At 43.0% G+C, this 17,545-nt stretch overlaps 1 protein-coding gene across 1 annotated transcript; it reads right to left on the bottom strand.

The window, feature by feature from the left end:
* Positions 1–12,646: 12,646 nt before the first annotated feature.
* LOC120029740 (protein Tob1-like) lies at positions 12,647–16,228 on the bottom strand. The gene is made up of 2 exons (XM_038975010.1): positions 15,984–16,228; positions 12,647–14,747 (listed from the first exon to the last, which is right to left on the bottom strand). Exon 2 carries the CDS (start codon positions 14,576–14,578, stop codon positions 13,586–13,588), a length of 993 nt encoding a protein of 330 aa, XP_038830938.1. The 5' UTR covers positions 14,579–14,747; positions 15,984–16,228; the 3' UTR covers positions 12,647–13,585.
* Between the last annotated feature and the right edge of the window lie 1,317 nt (positions 16,229–17,545).

Below are 17,545 nucleotides of genomic sequence, written 5' to 3'. Positions count from 1 at the left end.
TTCTTTTAAAATATAATCTTCTAACTCCAGAATCTTCTAACATAAGAACAGTCCCAAAATAAATGGTCAAGAGTTTCTGGGTCACAACCACAAAATACACAGTTGTTATCAATAGCTATTTTAAATCTGTGTATAATAAAGGTCTTTACGGGGTAGATTCTATGAATGAGTTTGTATGATACTTCTTTCACCTTATTAGATAAATAATATTTACCAGACAACAATGAAACTTTGTTCCAGGTCTCTTGTCCTAGGGCTGCATTCCAGGTCACTTGTCCTAGGGCTGCATTCCAGTTCACTTGTCCTAGGGCTGCATTCCAGTTCACTTGTCCTAGGGCTGCATTCCAGTTCACTTGTCCTAGGGCTGCATTCCAGTTCACTTGTCCTAGGGCTGCATTCCAGTTCACTTGTCCTAGGGCTGCATTCCAGTTCACTTGTCCTAGGGCTGCATTCCAGTTCACTTGTCCTAGGGCTGCATTCCAGATCACTTGTCCTAGGGCTGCATTCCAGTTTCACTTGTCCTAGGGCTGCATTCCAGTTCACTTGTCCTAGGGCTGCATTCCAGTACATTTTAGCAGAGGGAATAGTAACATATTGACATAGTTTCCTTATATACATGTTATTACATTTACAGTTTAAAATGTAAATTCCTTCTAATTGTATTGAGGCTACAAAATCCTCAACAGTTGCACTTGGAGTATTGTTATATTCTCCTAAAAGAAGAATAGCACCTTCAGGGACAGCTCTAACAACCATTTGATACTCCTCAGGAGTGAATGTAACATTGTGTGTTCTAATAAATTCTGGATAATCATATAGTTGTCCATCATTATTCAATAATTGTTTAACCCAAATAATGTTGTTGTCAAACCAGTTCTGTAAAAACAAAGACTTGTTTTTGTATTTTATGTCTTTATTATTCCAGAGTGTATACCTATGAGGGGAAAAATTGTGTTTGTACATGAGGTTCCAAGTTAGAAGTACTTGTTTATGAAAGTTTGCAAGCTTAATAGGGATTTTACACAAATCAACGTGGCATTTTAGTAAGAATTCTTATTATTACTTACATGCTGTTTAAGAATACAACAGTAGCCATGGCAACCAAAAACATCCATCTTTCAAGTACTGTGTCAAAACCAGAGCCATATTGTATTCTCTATTTCTGGCCCCATTGCCTTACGTCAGACAGCACGATGGCCATCTGCACTGACCTGGCAGCGCGTTTCATGTTAAAATAACGCCATCAGATGGAAGATAATGTTGCTGGCCCTAGAAGGAATCTGAAGAATATAGGTGTGCCTCGGCACTGAACAAATATTCCCAGAGGCATGCCTGTAACGCGATAAAAGGTAATAGATGAGGGTGTCACAAAGAGAACAATTTGGTCATGTTTGCTAGGGCTAGGAGTTTCAACATTCCATAAATGACATCTACGTTTGTTTTCCTTTGTTATCTTTAAGGAACCACCCATTATAGATACAGTACTAGGCCTACATGTGAGTATCAGAGAGAGCTACTTGCTATGAATGGCGACAAAACGTTTGGGAATAGAAGATCCACTATTGTGGACTAACAGTTGAAAGTCATCTGAGGCTGGCTTAATTCCATACAGCAGACAGACAGATTCTCCTCCTAGAGCTGTGGGTAACGAGCCCAGATGTTGGATTTTTCCATCCACCTTGACCTTTTAGTGAATATGGTATAGCAGCACATCAGACTGCCATTTACTCTCTGTGCTGCTGAAATATTTAAACGCAGGAGAAACCAACGCTGCTCTAAGTGCTGCAGCGCCACTGATTCCCCCCTTCTTCCTCTCTTCCTTCTCTGAACACAATACAACAGCAGCAGCACACAGTCACACAGCCACAGCAGGTTGATGGATGACAATTCAGTTCAGCACTCACCATCTCACCGTTTCTATTTTGATCTGAGACATAAATGAAACATGGCTATGGGGAAACAACACTGCTTTGACACTGACAAAAATAGTACGTATTTTCATGCTTTCATGCTTCTAATTCTCAGAGCTCGAGGTAGGATCTAGGATCAGGTGGTAGGATAGCCCTAGTACCAATCCTAACCGTAACCAGTAATAAAGTACGCCTTGGACAAGTAAGCTTTGTTTGAGCCAGAACAGTCCATAGGGCAGGAGCCTGAGTCAGCTTGATGTACAAGCACCCCCCCTAGACACAACTCTAATCTGTCGCAGGGCCTTACCCCCAATCCATCTCCTTAACGCTGAGAGCCTTTGGTATAACTTGGCCGGGCATCAAACCCCCAACCTTAGGGCGGACACTCTAACCACAAGGCCACTAAGTTGGTACCTTAACCTTTAAGGGGTGGTATATACGATCTGACACTTGACCAGAGGTTGGGGCAACTTCAACCTCTTCTACCTACTTCTCAGTATGCCTGAACTCATATCTCTTCCCACCTCAGCCAATAAAAAGAGAGGGGGAAAGAGAGGGAGGGAGAAAGAGACGAAAAACAGATGGATGGTGATGGATGGTTTTCCTAACATTCCTCGGAGCACCTGACTGACCGGAATTCCACTGGTCTGTATATGAGTCAGAGAGGAATTTTCCTGACGTTGGTCTGCTCTAGGTCGAGGGAACCACTGAGCCACCTGCGTTCGTCTGACTAATTATCTCAAAATGAAGGGAAGGAGACAAGGAAACCCACATGACAAATTACTACAGTTTACTATAGAATACTACAGCATTTATTATAGAATTCTGTAGTACACTGTATTATACTGAAAAATATTACACACTATAGCATCCCTCAATCTTGTGCAATACTTACTGTAGAATTGTGTAGTATTTTTGTATTGTTTATTTCACCTGGTAGGCCAGTTGAGAACAAGTTCTCATTTACAACTGCGACCTGGCCAAGATAAAGCAAAGCAGTGCGACAAAAACAACACAGAGTTACACATGGAATAAACAAATGTACAGTCAATAACACAACATAAAAAGTCTATGTACAGTGTGTGCAAATGTAGTAAGATTAGGGAGGTAAGGCAATAAATAGGCCATAGAGGCGAAATAATTACAATTTAGCAATAACACTGGAGTGATGGATGTGCAGATGATGATGTGCAAGTAGAGATACTGGGTTGCAAAAGAGCAACAAAAAAATAAATAACAATATGGGGATGAGGTAGTTGGGTGTGCTATTTACAGATGAGCTGTGTACAGGTACAGTGATCGGTAAGCTGCTCTGACAGCTGATGCTTAAAGTTAGAGAGGGAAATATAAGTCTCCAGCTTCAGTGATTTTTGCAATGAAAAAATTGGCAGCATAGAACTGGAAGGAAAGGCGGCCAATAGGTGTTGGCTTTGGGGATCACCAGTGAAATATACCTGCTGGAGCGTGTGCTACGGGTGGGTGTTGCTATGGTGACCAGTGAGCTGAGATAAGGCGGGGCTTTACCTAGCAAAGACTTGTAGATGACCTGGAGCCAGTGGGTTTGGCGACGAATATGTAGCGAGGGCCAGCCAACGAGAGCATACAGGTTGCAGTGGTGAGTATTATATGGGGCTTTGGTGACAAAACGGATGGCACTGTGATAGACTACATCCAATTTGCTGAGTAGAGTGTTGGAGGCTTTTTTGTAAATTACATCGCCAAAGTCAAGGATCGGTAGGATAGTCAGTTTTACGAGGGTATGTTTGGCAGCATGAGTGAAGGAGTCTTTGTTGCGAAATAGGAAGCCGATTCTAAATGTAATTTTGGATTGGTGATGCTTAATGTGAGTCTGGAAGGAGAGTTTACAGTCTAACCAGACACCTAGGTATTTGTAGTTGTTCACATATTCTAAGACAGAACCGTCAAGAGTAGTGTTGCTAGTCAGGCAGGCGGGTGCGGGCAGCAATCGGTTGAAGAGCATGCATTTAGTTTTAATAGCATTTGAAAGCAGTTGGAGGCCACGTAAGGAGTGTTGTATGGCACTGAAGCTCGTTTGGAGGTTAGTTAACACAGTGTCCAAAGAAGGGCCAGATGTATACAAAATGGTGTCGTCTGCGTAGAGGTGGATCAGAGAATCACCAGCAGCAAGAGCGACATCATTGATATATACAGAGAAAAGAGTCAGCCCGAGAATTGAACCCTGTGACACCCCCATAGAGACTGCCAGAGGTCCGGACAACAGGCGCTCTGATTTCTACACTGAACTCTATCTGAGAAGTAGTTGGTGAACCAGGTGAGGCATTCATTTGAGAAACCAAGGCTATTGAGTCTGCCGATAAGAATGCGGTGATCGACAGAGTCGAAAGCCTTGGCCAGGTCGATGAAGACGGCTGCACAGTACTGTCTTTTATCGATGGCGGTTATGATATCATTTAGGACCTTGAGCGTGGCTGAGGTGCACCCATGACCAGCTCGGAAACCAGATTGCATAGTGGAGAAGGTACGGTGGGATTCAAAATAGTTGGTGATCTGTTTGTTAACTTGGCTTTTGAAGATTTTAGAAAGCCAGGGCAGGATGGATATGGGTCTATAACAGTTTGGGTCTAGAGTGTCTCCCCCTTTGAAGAGGGGGATGACCAATCTTTGGGGATCTCAGACGATACTAAAGAGAGGTTGAACAGGTAGGGGTTGTAATAGGGGTTGCAACAATTTCGGCAGATCATTTTAGAAAGAGAGGGTCCAGATTGTCTAGCCCGGCTGATTTGTAGGGATCCAGATTTTGCAGCTCTTTCAGAACATCAGCTGTCTGGATTTGGGTGAAGGAGAAGCGGGGGGGGGGGGGGGGGGGCTTGGGCCAGTTTCTGCGGGGGGTACAGAGCTGTTGGCCGGGGTAGGGGTAGTCAAGTGGAAAGCATGGCCAGCCGTAGAAAAATGCTTATTGAAATGATCGATTATCGTAGATTTATCGGCAGTGACAGTGTTTCCTAGCCTCAGTGCAGTGGGCAGCTGGGAGGAGGTGCTCTTATTCTCCATGGACTTTACAGTGTCCCAAACATTTTGGAATTAGTGCTACAGGATGCAAATTTCTGTTTGAAAAAGCAAGCCTTAGCTTTCCTAACTGACTGTGTATATTGTTTCCTGACTTCCCTGAAAAGTTGCATATCGCGGGGGCTATTCGATGCTAATGCAGTACGCCACAGGATGTTTTTGTGCTGGTCAAGGGCAGTCAAGTCTGGGATTAACCAAGAGCTATATTTGTTCTTAGTTCTACATTTTTTGAAAGGGGAATTCTTATTTAAGATGGTGAGGAAAGCACTTTTAAAGAGCATCCAGGCATCCTCTACTGACGGGATGAGGTCAATATCCTTCCAGGATACCCGGGCCAGGTCGATTAGAAAGGCCTGCTCGCAGAAGTGTTTAAGGGAGTTGACAGTGATGAGGGGTGGTCGTTTGACCGGGGACCCATTACGGACGCAGGTAATGAGGCAGTGATCCCTGAGATCCTGGTTGAAGACAGTACAGGTGTATTTAGAGGGCAAGTTGGTCAGGATGATATCTATGAGGTTGCCCATGGTTACAGTTTTAGGGTTGTACCTGGTAGGTTCCTTGATAATTTGTGTGAGATTGAGGGCATCTATCTTAGATTGTAGGACGGCCGGGGTGTTAAGCATATCCCAGTTTAGGTCACCTAACAGTTTGAACTCTGAAGATAGATGGGGGGCGATCAATTCACATATGCTGTCCAGGGCACAGCTGGGGGCTGAGGGGGGTCTATAACAAGCGGCAACGGTAAGATACTTTTTTCTGGAAAGGTGGATTTTTAACAGTAGAAGCTCGAATTTTTTGGGCACGGACCTGGATAGTATGACAGAACTATCTCTGCAGTAGATTGCAACTCCGCCCCCTTTGGCAGTTCTATCTTGTCAGAAAATGTTGTAGTTGGGGATGGAAATTTCAGAATTTTTGGTGGCCTTCCTAAGCCAGGATATAGACACGGCTAGGACATCAGGGTTGGCCGAGTGTGCTAAAGCAGTGAATATAACAAACTTAGGGAGGAGGCTTCTGATGTTAACATGCATGAAACCAAGGCTTTTACGGTTACAGAAGTCAACAAATGAGAGCACCTTGGGAATAGGTGTGGTGCTGGGGGCAACAGGGCCTGGGTTAACCTCTACATCACCAGAGGAACAGAGGAGTAGTAGGATAAGGGTACGGCTAAAGGCTATAAGAACTGGTCGTCTGGTGCGTTAGGAACAGAGAATAAAAGGAGCAGATTTCTGGGCGTGGTAGAATAGATTCAGGGCAAAATGTACAGACAAGGGTATGGTAGGATGTGAGTACAGTGGAGGTAAACCTGGGCATTGAGTGACGATGAGAGAGGTTGCGTCTCTGGAGGCACCAGTCAAGCCAGGTGAGGTCTCCGCATGTGTGGAGGGTGCAACAAAAGAGCTATCTAAGGCATTTAGGGCGGGGCTGGGGGCTCTATAGTGAAATAAAACAATAACAGCTAACCTAAACAGCAGTAGACAAGGCATATTGACATTAGGGAGAGGCATGAGTAGCCGAGTGATCATAGGGTCCAATGAGTAGCAATAGGTGAGTCAGGGGGCCGTTCGGTAGTCGCTACTGCGCTAGGCGAGCTGGAGACACAGAGATTCAGAAAGCTAGCGGGCCGTGGCCAGCAGATGGATCTTTGGCGACGTCGCAACGGAAAAGCCTGTTGAATACTGTAGAATGCTATTGTAAATACTAGAGTATTATCCCCCACCCCAAATAAAACACTGTAGTTAATGCTGCACTAATGTCTGCAAAACCACTACAGTCCGCAAAAACACTTTTTAACTATAGTAAATACGACAGTATTTAATTTGCATATACCCTGCCCATTCCCCTCCCCCATATCCCAGTTTGTGCCACCCATAAGTGACAAACCTACATGCCAAGTATAGACCATATAATGTGTTAAAGTAACACTAAACATAAAATATGTAGGGGTTCTGGTTCCTCTTTTATCAGTCTCCCTATACTGTACATCACTGAACTATTACAATTAGCAGAGTGGAAGTTAGCCTGCGCTTTCAGTGGCCAAAACAAACAAAGCCTTAATGCAGAGGCAAGGAGAAACGCACACATACACTGGCAAGGAGATTTGAGGGGAGACTGCCTGGGTATCCTATTATTAGAGCTGAGGCTGAATGGTTGGAAAGAGAGAGAGGGAGAGAGAGGGAGAGGGAGGGAGGGAGAGAGATACTGCGGCTGCAGGGAATCACTCAGATTAAATTACACGGCAGACTAAGAACATCAAATACAAGAGAAAGTTTCAGATGCCTGGGGAGAGGGATAGACTCTGGTATGGAAAGAGAGAAGGGCAGAGGGAGAGAGATTGGTGGGGAAGAGGATGAGCAGAGGCATAGTCCTCTAAATAGACTGTGGAGAGATGAAGAGGGGACTACAGCAGACTGAAAACTGTAAACAAACCCCTTTCAATATCCCCTCTCCCTCCTCCCTTTCTCCCTCCCCTCCCTCTCTCCCTCTATTCCACACATCAAATAAAATAAAATTGTATTGGTTTCATGCGCAGAATACAACAGGCGTAGACTTACAGTGAAATGCTTACTCCCAACAGCCCAATCAGAACAGTGCCGAGCTAAAAAGACAAATATTTGCTAAATAAAAAAAGACAAAAACAATAACAAGCCTATATACAAGGACTACCTGTACCGAGTCAATATGCAGGGGTACGAGGTAGTTGAGGTAATTGAGGTAAGTATGTTCATGTGGGTAGGGGTAAAAGTGACTAGGCAATCAGAAAATAATAAGGGCCGTCTTGTCTGACAGATACTACAGTGGAAGCCCAGATACTGCCTTATTCAGGACATTTAACTGTAGCCTACTAGAGGGACAATCAACTGTTCACATTTTTACTTACCAGGTCGCTATTTTTCTCTCCATGACTTACCTGGCTGGCTAGCTATCTGATAGTTAGCTGATAACTACATTATTGAAGGAATATGTACTTACTATGAGTGATTAATGTTGTTGTCCTACCTAGCTTTAAGATGAATGCACTAACTGTAAGTCGCTCTGGATAAGAGTGTCTGCTAAATGACTAAAATGTAAATGGGTGCACGTTTTGGTTTTTACCCCTGCACTACACAGCTGATTCAAAGCTTGATGATGAGTTATTTGAATCAGCTGTGTAGTGCTTGGGCAAAAACGAAGCGTGCACCCGGGGGGGCAGTACCACATTTGGGAAACATTGACATAGCAGACCCACCCAAGGTCTCAGAAAGGACACTCACAGGGGTCAAGGTTCCGGTCTGGAAGCACGCTTTCTACTGTGCTCAGAGGACACTTTCAGTACTGTAGTTTAGCTGAAGCTGAGCCAAAAAGGACAATTCTCATAGAAAAGTCAAATTTTTTAATTCCTAAAAAGGCACTTTCATTATCACCTTTGTCAACCTGGAGTCAGGGGTAGACGTTTCGTGTGGTATGTATTAATTTGTGGATATCCATAATCCATTTCATTTGATACTGTATGTCACGTATTACAATTCATATGATATGAATTTTTAAAAAGTATGATATGTTACGAATTCCAATTTGCTGTGGCTAACGTTAGCGAGGTGGCTTGGTGGCTAATGTTAATGTTAGCTACTGTAGGTGGCTAACGTTAGCTAGGCTAGGGGTTAGAGTTATGGGTTAATGTTAGGGTTAAGATTAGGGGAAGGGTTAGCTAACATAGTTGCAGATTAGTAGTTGCTAAAGTTGTCCATGATGAGATTCAAACACACAACCTTTGGGTTGCTAGATGTTCGCTGTATACGCCTAACCATCCAACCACCCTACTTTTAAACAACCAACTCATCATCAAGCTTTGATTATTTGAATCAGCTGTGCAGTGCTAGGGTGCTAAAGATATCCATATAATTTTTCCAGTAATTGTCTTCGAGGCCAATATTTTTCCGATCACTCACAGCCGAAGCTATTAAAATGTTATATTCATCCAATGTCTGCCATGCTTCTGGATGACGTGATGACGTTGTCGCTGCTCGTGCTTGCTCCAGTTCACAGGCATTATCGGCTCTGTAAAAGAGAAAGCAGTGACCACGAAACGGTGTATATGAACCTGAGTAGATTACGTTGAAAACGGGCGTCCATCTTGGAGGCAGTCTCCAGTCATGTTGTACCTCAATAGACATCCATTTGTGATGAGGTGTTAAGTAAAATCTGGTCCTGAGTGATATGCAAGTGCATGGAGAATGTTTCCTAGCTACAGTATTTGCATACAGATAGTCCATCACAAGGGAGGGAGGGAGGGAAGGAATGGAGGAAGGAGGGCGAGCAGAGAGAGAGGGATGCACAGAGGGAGAGAGAGGGAGAGAGAGGGATGGAATGAGGGAGAGAAAGGATTCTCCTCTGATGGTGACGCAGAAGAGCCTGTACATTCTATATTTAAACCTATTGATGTGTGCAAAGACACCCATTCTTTACCGTAACCTTCAACTATGTACAGTATGCAAACCAAAAGAAACAGGGAGAAGGAGAGATAGAGAGAGAGAGAGAGAGCTAGAGAGAGGGAGAGATAGAGAGAGAGAGGGGGGGATGGAGGATGAGAGAGAGACAGAGAACGAAATAAATAAATAAAGAGAGAGTGAGAATGGGATAGAGAGAGAGAGCGAGTCAGAGAGACAGAGAGAAAGAGAGGGAGACAGTACAGTCTGCTGTGGTAGAACATATTTAGTGTTCAACTCAGCTCTTCCTGAGCTTGAGTCATCGTGAAATATGGATTATTGTTCAATTTTGCTGGGCTGTGGTGCTTTTAAAAGTTGAATGACTGTCTGGTGTGGAATAAGAACAGGTTCTGAGAGGATGATCCGCAGTGAAATGACTTGGCAACACTTGAAAGCAGAAAACGGAGTGAGGTTCAATCTCAGCCAAACATCACAGGCTGTAGTTATTACTGTTTTATTAAGAGCCTCGGCTATGGATTTATTTAACATTCAATAACACTGGAGTATTTTTCTCTCATCTTTCTTTTTCCAATAAACTGTGTAATGTTTAATGAAAGATGTTTGGTGATGGCACGCACGTGCCATATGGTATCTTTGGACTGTAAGCCACTTTACATGTAATTGGTCAATGGTCACACAGCAATGGCCAAACACAATAACAAGGAACTTGCTAAACTTACATCTTGCTCTTCTCATTCACAAAGTCAAGCCAACACAGTCATAACAAAGGCCAGATACACAATACTGTGTTCTCTCTATGGTCTGCGATTCAATTACGCTCTAGTCCATGGAACTGTCTCTACTATCATCTATCAAGGTTGAGAAGCAGGAGATATATACAAAAATAGAATCAACAGTGCTATCTCTGCCATTTTCAATAACCCAACACTTGTTCACAAGAGGTTGAGGAACAGGTTGCATTTTATGCATCGTGGAACACTTATATTACATCTACAGTGTATTCGGAAAGTATTGAGACCCCTTGACCTTTTCCACACTTTGTTACGTTAGAGCCTTATTCTAATAAAGGATCAAATGAAAAATGTTCCTCATCAATCTACACACAAAATCCCATGACGAAGCGCAAACGGGCTTTAGAAAGGACTCTCAAACCATGAGAAACAAGATTCTCTGGTCTGATGAAACCAAGATTGAACTCTTTGGACTGAATGCCAAGTGTCACGTCTGGAGGAAACCTGCCACCATTCCTACGGTGAAGCATGGTGGTGGCAGCATCATGCTGTGGGGATGTTTTTCAGCGGCAGGGACTGGGAGACAATTCAGGATCGAGGGAAAGATGAACGGAGCAAAGTACAGAGAGATCCTTGATGAAAACCTGCTCCAGAGTGCTCAGGATCTCAGACTGGGACGAAGGTTCACCTTCCAACAGGACAATGACCCTAAGCACACAGCCAAGACAACGCAGGAGTGGCTTCGGGACAAGTCTCTGAATGTCCTTGAGCGGCCCAACCAGAGCCCGGACTTAAACCCGATTGAACATCTCTGGAGAGACCTGAAAATAGCTGTGCAGTGACGCTCCCCATCCAACCTGACAGAGAAGAATGGTATAAACTCCCCAAATACAGGTGTGCCAAGCTTGTAGCGTCATACCCAAGAAGACTCGAGGCTGTAATCACTGCCAAAGGTGCTTCCAAAAAGTACTGAATAAAGGGTCTGAATACTTATGTGAATGTGATATTTCAGTTTTTTGTTTTTGCTGTGTCATTATGGGGTATTGTGTGTAAATCGATGAGGGGACAAAACTATTGAATCTATTTTAGAGTAAGGCTGTAACGTAATAAAATGTGGAAAAAGTCAAGGGGTCTAAATACTTTCGGAATGCACTGTATATCAAATAAGAGAGCTATCTTTCGTGAAAATACACTGTGGCCTGGACTAGATGGAGCCCCAGCAAGCCAGCATCACACACCCTGGGAGACGACCAGCTGGTGGGACACAGGACCATCTGTGGCTCTGTTTACTCAAACGCGTGTGTGTGTGTGTCACGTTCATACAGTTCTGTACTAGTTTTGCAAACGTGGACAAACATGGACACAGGCACACACACACATCAAACTCACACAAACATGCTCAGTGAATGCCACAAAATGTAATCTCAATCCTCCATAGAGCCCTCTCACAAGTGGGCTTTACACTTAAGCTGCATTAACAAAGCACACTTTGGGAGTTGAAATACCCAAGCCATATGATTACAGGCCTGTCCACATGCCTAATAGACCATAAGACCCTTCACAGGGAGAGGAGTAGGAGGTCTTTGAAGCATTAACACAAGATATTCCCCTGCTGCTACGTTTTCCACATACAGAATTGCAAATGTGATTATCTGTTTGGCGAGTTAAGCTGTTGAAGCACTGAACCATGGTGAATGTTTGGCCTGTTCTAGCCTTAAATGAGCTCCAATTCACTTTACGTGACGCTCCCCATAGTCTGTAATGATATCTCAGGCCAACACACAGGCAGGTGTTGTGTTACTGTGTAGCCGGATCTACACACTTATAGTGCAGGGCTTAAAACTGTCTCCCCTCCACTGAACTTGTAAACATATCGGTAGATAGGCTTCCCCCTTAAAAAACCAAGTAACACAAGAGCCCCAAAACAGACCTTGGAAACTTAGATTGGATGGGAGAAATCAGATCTTGATTTGACAAGTGACACAAATTGCCCCTCAAGCTGTTTGTCACAACTCACATGCTAAGCTACCCAGTGATGGTCATGGACTTTGGGTCCTCTGAAGGAACTGATATTCCATAATCATGAATAGCCTGGGAGTTCACATGCACAACATTGGAGTAGTGGCCATATGAAGTGTAGATTCTGGGTATGGTTTTAGAGAAACTGGCAATTCATTCTGTCCATTGGCTTCGTGCATTTTATCTTAAACCGCCATTGGGCATGAGACATATGGTTCTACACTAACATGGCTATCATTAGCCTTCTTTATCTGTCCAGGGCCAAGGCTTTTCCCAATAGCCAAGGTTGTTCAGAAGGTGGATGTGAAATGATCAGCCTTACTGTTGGACTACTATAATGGAACACACCAACACCATCCCTGGCATAGTGAGGAGTCAGGCCTTGCCCTGATTGAGCCTAAATAAATCCCCCATGTAATAAGTTATTTGTAGCAAGATGACCAATGAGCTTTTGAGTCTAATAAATGCAAGTGTGCTTCCTGTCCTCAACAATAAATCCAATGTCCACAAATCACATTGACTAGTTTATTTTATTAAAAAGACAAGGGTGCAAATATGAAATTAAAAAAAATAAAGACAAGCATATAATTTAAGCATTTTTAATACAAACTTAATATAAACTCTGTCCCTCTTGACATGTAAGACACTGACTCAATACTTTTTTTATACTGTATTTTTATCAAGTATTGCACAATCTTGGTACAAAATTAATTTATACGATTACATTTGTCCATAATATAGCAAAATCGGTCAACTCTTAACAGAAAATACAACTCGTACACTTTGAATTCCACCACTAAGGAATACTATGTACACAATCTTTAGAATATTTGATGCATTTTAAAGATGGATTTCTTTCTTAAAAAATAAAATAAAAAAAATAACGAAAAGCTGCTGCAGCCATCACAGATCACTGGAGTAGTAAAAAGATATAAATGCAATACCATGTCATAGAAACAATATACTCTGATATCTTACAAACTCTGTACTAAATTATACAGTTAGAAAAAGACCAAGTAACCCCATGTAGTGCCAATTCATAAAAATCAGCCATGTCTTACCACCTGTAAAATACTGTATGAGGCCTGAACTTGAAGATTGTATTATTATTTTTTCTCATGTTACGGAGCATTTTTTGTTTTTCCCAACATAGTAAAAAAATTGTGCTTGGTTGGCAAAAAGGAAAAGAGAAACACAATGCATGTTGAATTTAAGTAACCAAGCTTGGACGCATTTGTACAACAAGCTTTAAGCAAAAAAACTCAAGGGGGTAGAGAAAAAATAAAATAAATAACTTGGGCACATGCTGCTTCACTGACTAGACAGAGCTCCTCAAGAGGACCCACGTCATGATTTCCTTGAAAGTCCAGTTCTTCTTAATGTGTGTGTTTTTCCTTCTCTTCGAGCCACCGTCGTCATTCATAAATAACATCACGTCGTCGTTTCAGGTTTAGTTAGCCATCACCGGCTGGAATTGCTGGTTCGAATACTGCATGTTGCCGAGACTGAAGTTCAGCCCATCCATGATGGACTTGTCATTGAGACCGCCGTAGGCCGCGAACACATCAAAGGCATTGTTGTACTGCAGCGGGCTGAGTGCCCCCTCGCTGGGGAACACTCCACTGGGGCTCCCCTGACCCTGGAGGCTTGGAAACACAAACTCCTTAGCATTAGGAGAGAGTGCCGAGGCCTTCTGCTGCTGGCCCAGGCCGTACAGAGAGAGCATGGAGGTGGACATGGCTTTTTGCTTCAGCAAGGTGTTCACATTCAGCCCGAGGTTGTTGGTGGGGGAGGTGCGGGCCACCTTGTTGCAGTTTCCTCCGTTGCCGCCATTACCGTTGTTGCGGCCGGAGCTCTTCATCTTGGTGGAGCCGAACTTGGTGGCTGCAAAGGTGGCGGTGGTGAAGGTTATAGGCTGGGTGGAGCGTGGCATGAAGGAGGGGCTGACAGCCGCAGACTGCCCAAAGGATGGAGAGGGAGAGCTGGACTCAGAACAGGCCCCAATAGGGTCACTGATGGGCATGAAGACCTGGGCCTCTGGGTTGAAGCTGTTCTTGATCTCCTTGTCCAGCTCAGACCCGTTGTTCTCATTATTATCGTCCACGTACAGCACCTTGACCGGCCCCTTCTCCCCAATCTGGTAGGACACCTCAAAGGGGTCAATCCACACACTAAGGTCCTGAGGGAGGTTATTCCGGACATCTTCAATGTCCAGGCCACTCTCCTTGGCTGCCTGCTCCACCACAGGGTCCACCTTCTCCCCTACATGGATGCACCTGTACCCAGAGCCCTTATATGGCTTATCAGTGTACCAGTGGCCTTCATACTTCTTCTTCAGCTGCCTCTCGAGCTCCTCACCGAAGATGTTCACACGCCTTCTGGGGAGTTTGTTGTACAAATAGGAAATAATAAAGTTGAGGGCTACTTGGATTTCAAGCTGCATAGCTGCTTCACGGTTGCGGCAGGTTGTTTTTTCGTTATTGAGTTGGTATTCCTGAGTGTTGCAAAAACCTCCAAGGCAGTGGTGATTAGTTTGGGCCAAACAGGGACACTGATTAAGTGCTGGTTGCTGAAACCGATATCCTTCCTTTCACAGGGTAGGGTTCCTAAACCTGGAATAAGAGGGAAGCGACATTAAACATTAAAATATGCTATACAGCTAAATCTACTGTCCAATAGTATAACTGCATATTCACACAAGTAATATGTACAAGTCCACCCATACAAAAAAAGTATGCACGCATGAATAAGTCACTTTGGATATGGTTTGCTAAATGGCATATATTATTTTAGCTCAGTTGGAAAGCTGTTGGCCTTATAAGCCTGATTGCATTTACAGTTCAGCCATTCACTTCCCTGTACACGGCATTGCTGTGTCTAGGTAGGCTGTACAACATTAGCAGTTCTAAATAGGGCTGTGTTCCCCAGCGGTTTTCTAGCATTAGTGACAACTAAAGGCAAGCATAGTTGACCTCTGGACAATGGTGGCTCATGGCCCCTTTTAACGCAATTAAAGCAATTTAGCCAATGATCCGAGACATTGTATCCTCACACGATATAATCTATTTGAGCAATAATTGTACACTCACGTCCAATTCATTTGATATGATGATATGGAAGAATAATATTGGTTAGTGATGGTAACAGGAGAAACCGGGCACAAACATTGGCTAGAATGTAAGCGAGCAGCTGGTGAACTGAACTAGCTGCAATCCCAGAGAGCCTTGTTACGTAATCCTCATTGAATTTCTGATCACGACCATAGCTAGCTAGATGCCTTTATTAGAAATGACTGGTAATACTAGCTATATCTATCTGAGATTATACGAATGGTCAAAACGTCCAAGCCAAATCCTTATCATAGTTTGCCTCGCTTCACTTGAATCCAACCAATAACGTCGCTAGCTAGCTTTAACGAAATGGTTAGCTAGCTACGCAACCAGGATGTGAAGGGGATGTATGCTAAACTGCAGCTGGCATACCGGAGGTTTTAGCCTGATAAATACAGTGAAGGGGATTCACGCTCATCGGATAAGGTGTGTTGGCTTGCCCCAAATATCCTTTACGGTTGTTCAATTACCACCAAGGTAGCTAAAACGCTGGTTCTGTTTTTTAGCCTAAATTAGACTGATGTATGGGTTTCTAGCTAGCCGTCTAGATATCACACTATCGTTAGCTATAGAAGTTAACTAGTATCTATCACGTTAACCAACCTAACGTTAGCTACCCAACCAAAACAAGACAGAGGATGCGGTCGTTAGCTTGTCAAATCCCTGGAGACAAGCTAATGCTTAAATGACTGCCTTGCTAACGACTTATATTGAAGTGATGAAGAGAATTATACTTACATTTAGAGTTCAACAAATTCACCTCAGGTCCTTGCACTGTCTGAAGACCGATTGAATGGCTTGCTAACGTAACAAAATAACGAGATGGTTACTTCCTTCTTGTACAAAATCTACTGCTGTAACTATAAATCTAAATGATTATTCCAGTCGAGTTATGTGGAGGTCAATTGGAGTTTTGGAATATCTCTGCGATATTGCTAACCCCCTACTGCCTGGGAGTTTTTACAACTCTGCCCTTTAAATTGCGGACTGTCTTGTTTATATAGGTTGTACTCCGCCACGGACATAAAGTAGGCGGTGATATGGCTCTCAGAGGTCAACACCAAATAACGCTATTCTATTGGCCAAACTCGTCTTTCGTCATTCGTGAACTTCATCTTACGTCCCAATTGTAGGTTCTGCAAGTCAGTCAATAATAATGGTCTATTACGCTAGTGGTAAGCTTTTCATGTTCATTGGGACTACATATTGTTGTCATAATGTTGAATGAAGATTGTTGAGATACTGAACATACATAACTTATTTGGTGGTTTATGTACAATGAAAGTAGTAAATCGAAGAAAACTCATTTGTATAGCAAACCAACTGACACTGAAACGGGTTAGATATATTGACTCAAATATCAGAGACAATGATTTGTTGTAGTTGCTCTAATTATGGCCAAAGATTACGCGTGTATGATTATTTCGGAAATTCAATAAGCGTTGTGAGACGTTGTGCCAAAAAGTATGTAGAAAGGGAGAAGTAGTGCACAGACGTTTGGCGGAAGGACATATGTCACCGTGTAGGAATTTGCTCTGTTCAAATCAAATTGTTTTGGTCGCATACACATATTTTGCAGATGTTATCGCAGGTGCAGCGAAACGCTCATGTTTCTAGCTCCAACAGTGAAGTAATACCTAACAATGCAAAATGTGTGTACAGCAGTAGTTTTTAGGATGAACCTTGACTATAATACAGTATATCACAGGAGGCTGCTAAGGGGAGGATTACTCATAACAATAGCCAGAACTGTGCGATTGGAATGGCATCAGACACGTGGAAACCATGTGTTTGATGTATTTTATACCATTCCACTCATACTGCTCCAGCCATTACTACTAGTCTGTCCTCCCCAGTTAAGGTGCCGCCAACCTCCTGTGCAGTATTGTAAATAAGAATATGTTCTTAACTGACTTGCCTAGTTAAATAAAGGTTAAATAAAAAATTATATATATATATACATATGAAGTGGGTAAAACAGTATGTAAACATATTTAAGGTGACTAGTGTTCAATGACTATGTGCAGTGTCTTCAGAAAGTATTCATACACCTTGACTTATTCCACATTTTGTTGTGTTACTTCTAAAATCATGGTTTTAGACATTTTTGCAAATGTATTATAAATGAAATACAGAAATATCTCATTTACATAAGTATTCACACACCTGAGTCAATACATGTTAGAATCACCTTTGGCAGTGATTACAGCTTTGAGTCGTTCTGTGTAAGTCTCTAAGAGCTTTGCACACCTGGATTGTACAATATTTGCACATTATTCTTTTCAGAATTATTCGGGCTC

The sequence above is a fragment of the Salvelinus namaycush genome, chromosome 35, assembly GCF_016432855.1.
Source record: "Salvelinus namaycush isolate Seneca chromosome 35, SaNama_1.0, whole genome shotgun sequence".
NCBI lineage: Eukaryota > Metazoa > Chordata > Actinopteri > Salmoniformes > Salmonidae > Salvelinus > Salvelinus namaycush.
Note: the sequence above shows the minus strand (reverse complement) of the source record. Positions and strands in the feature narration are given on the sequence as shown.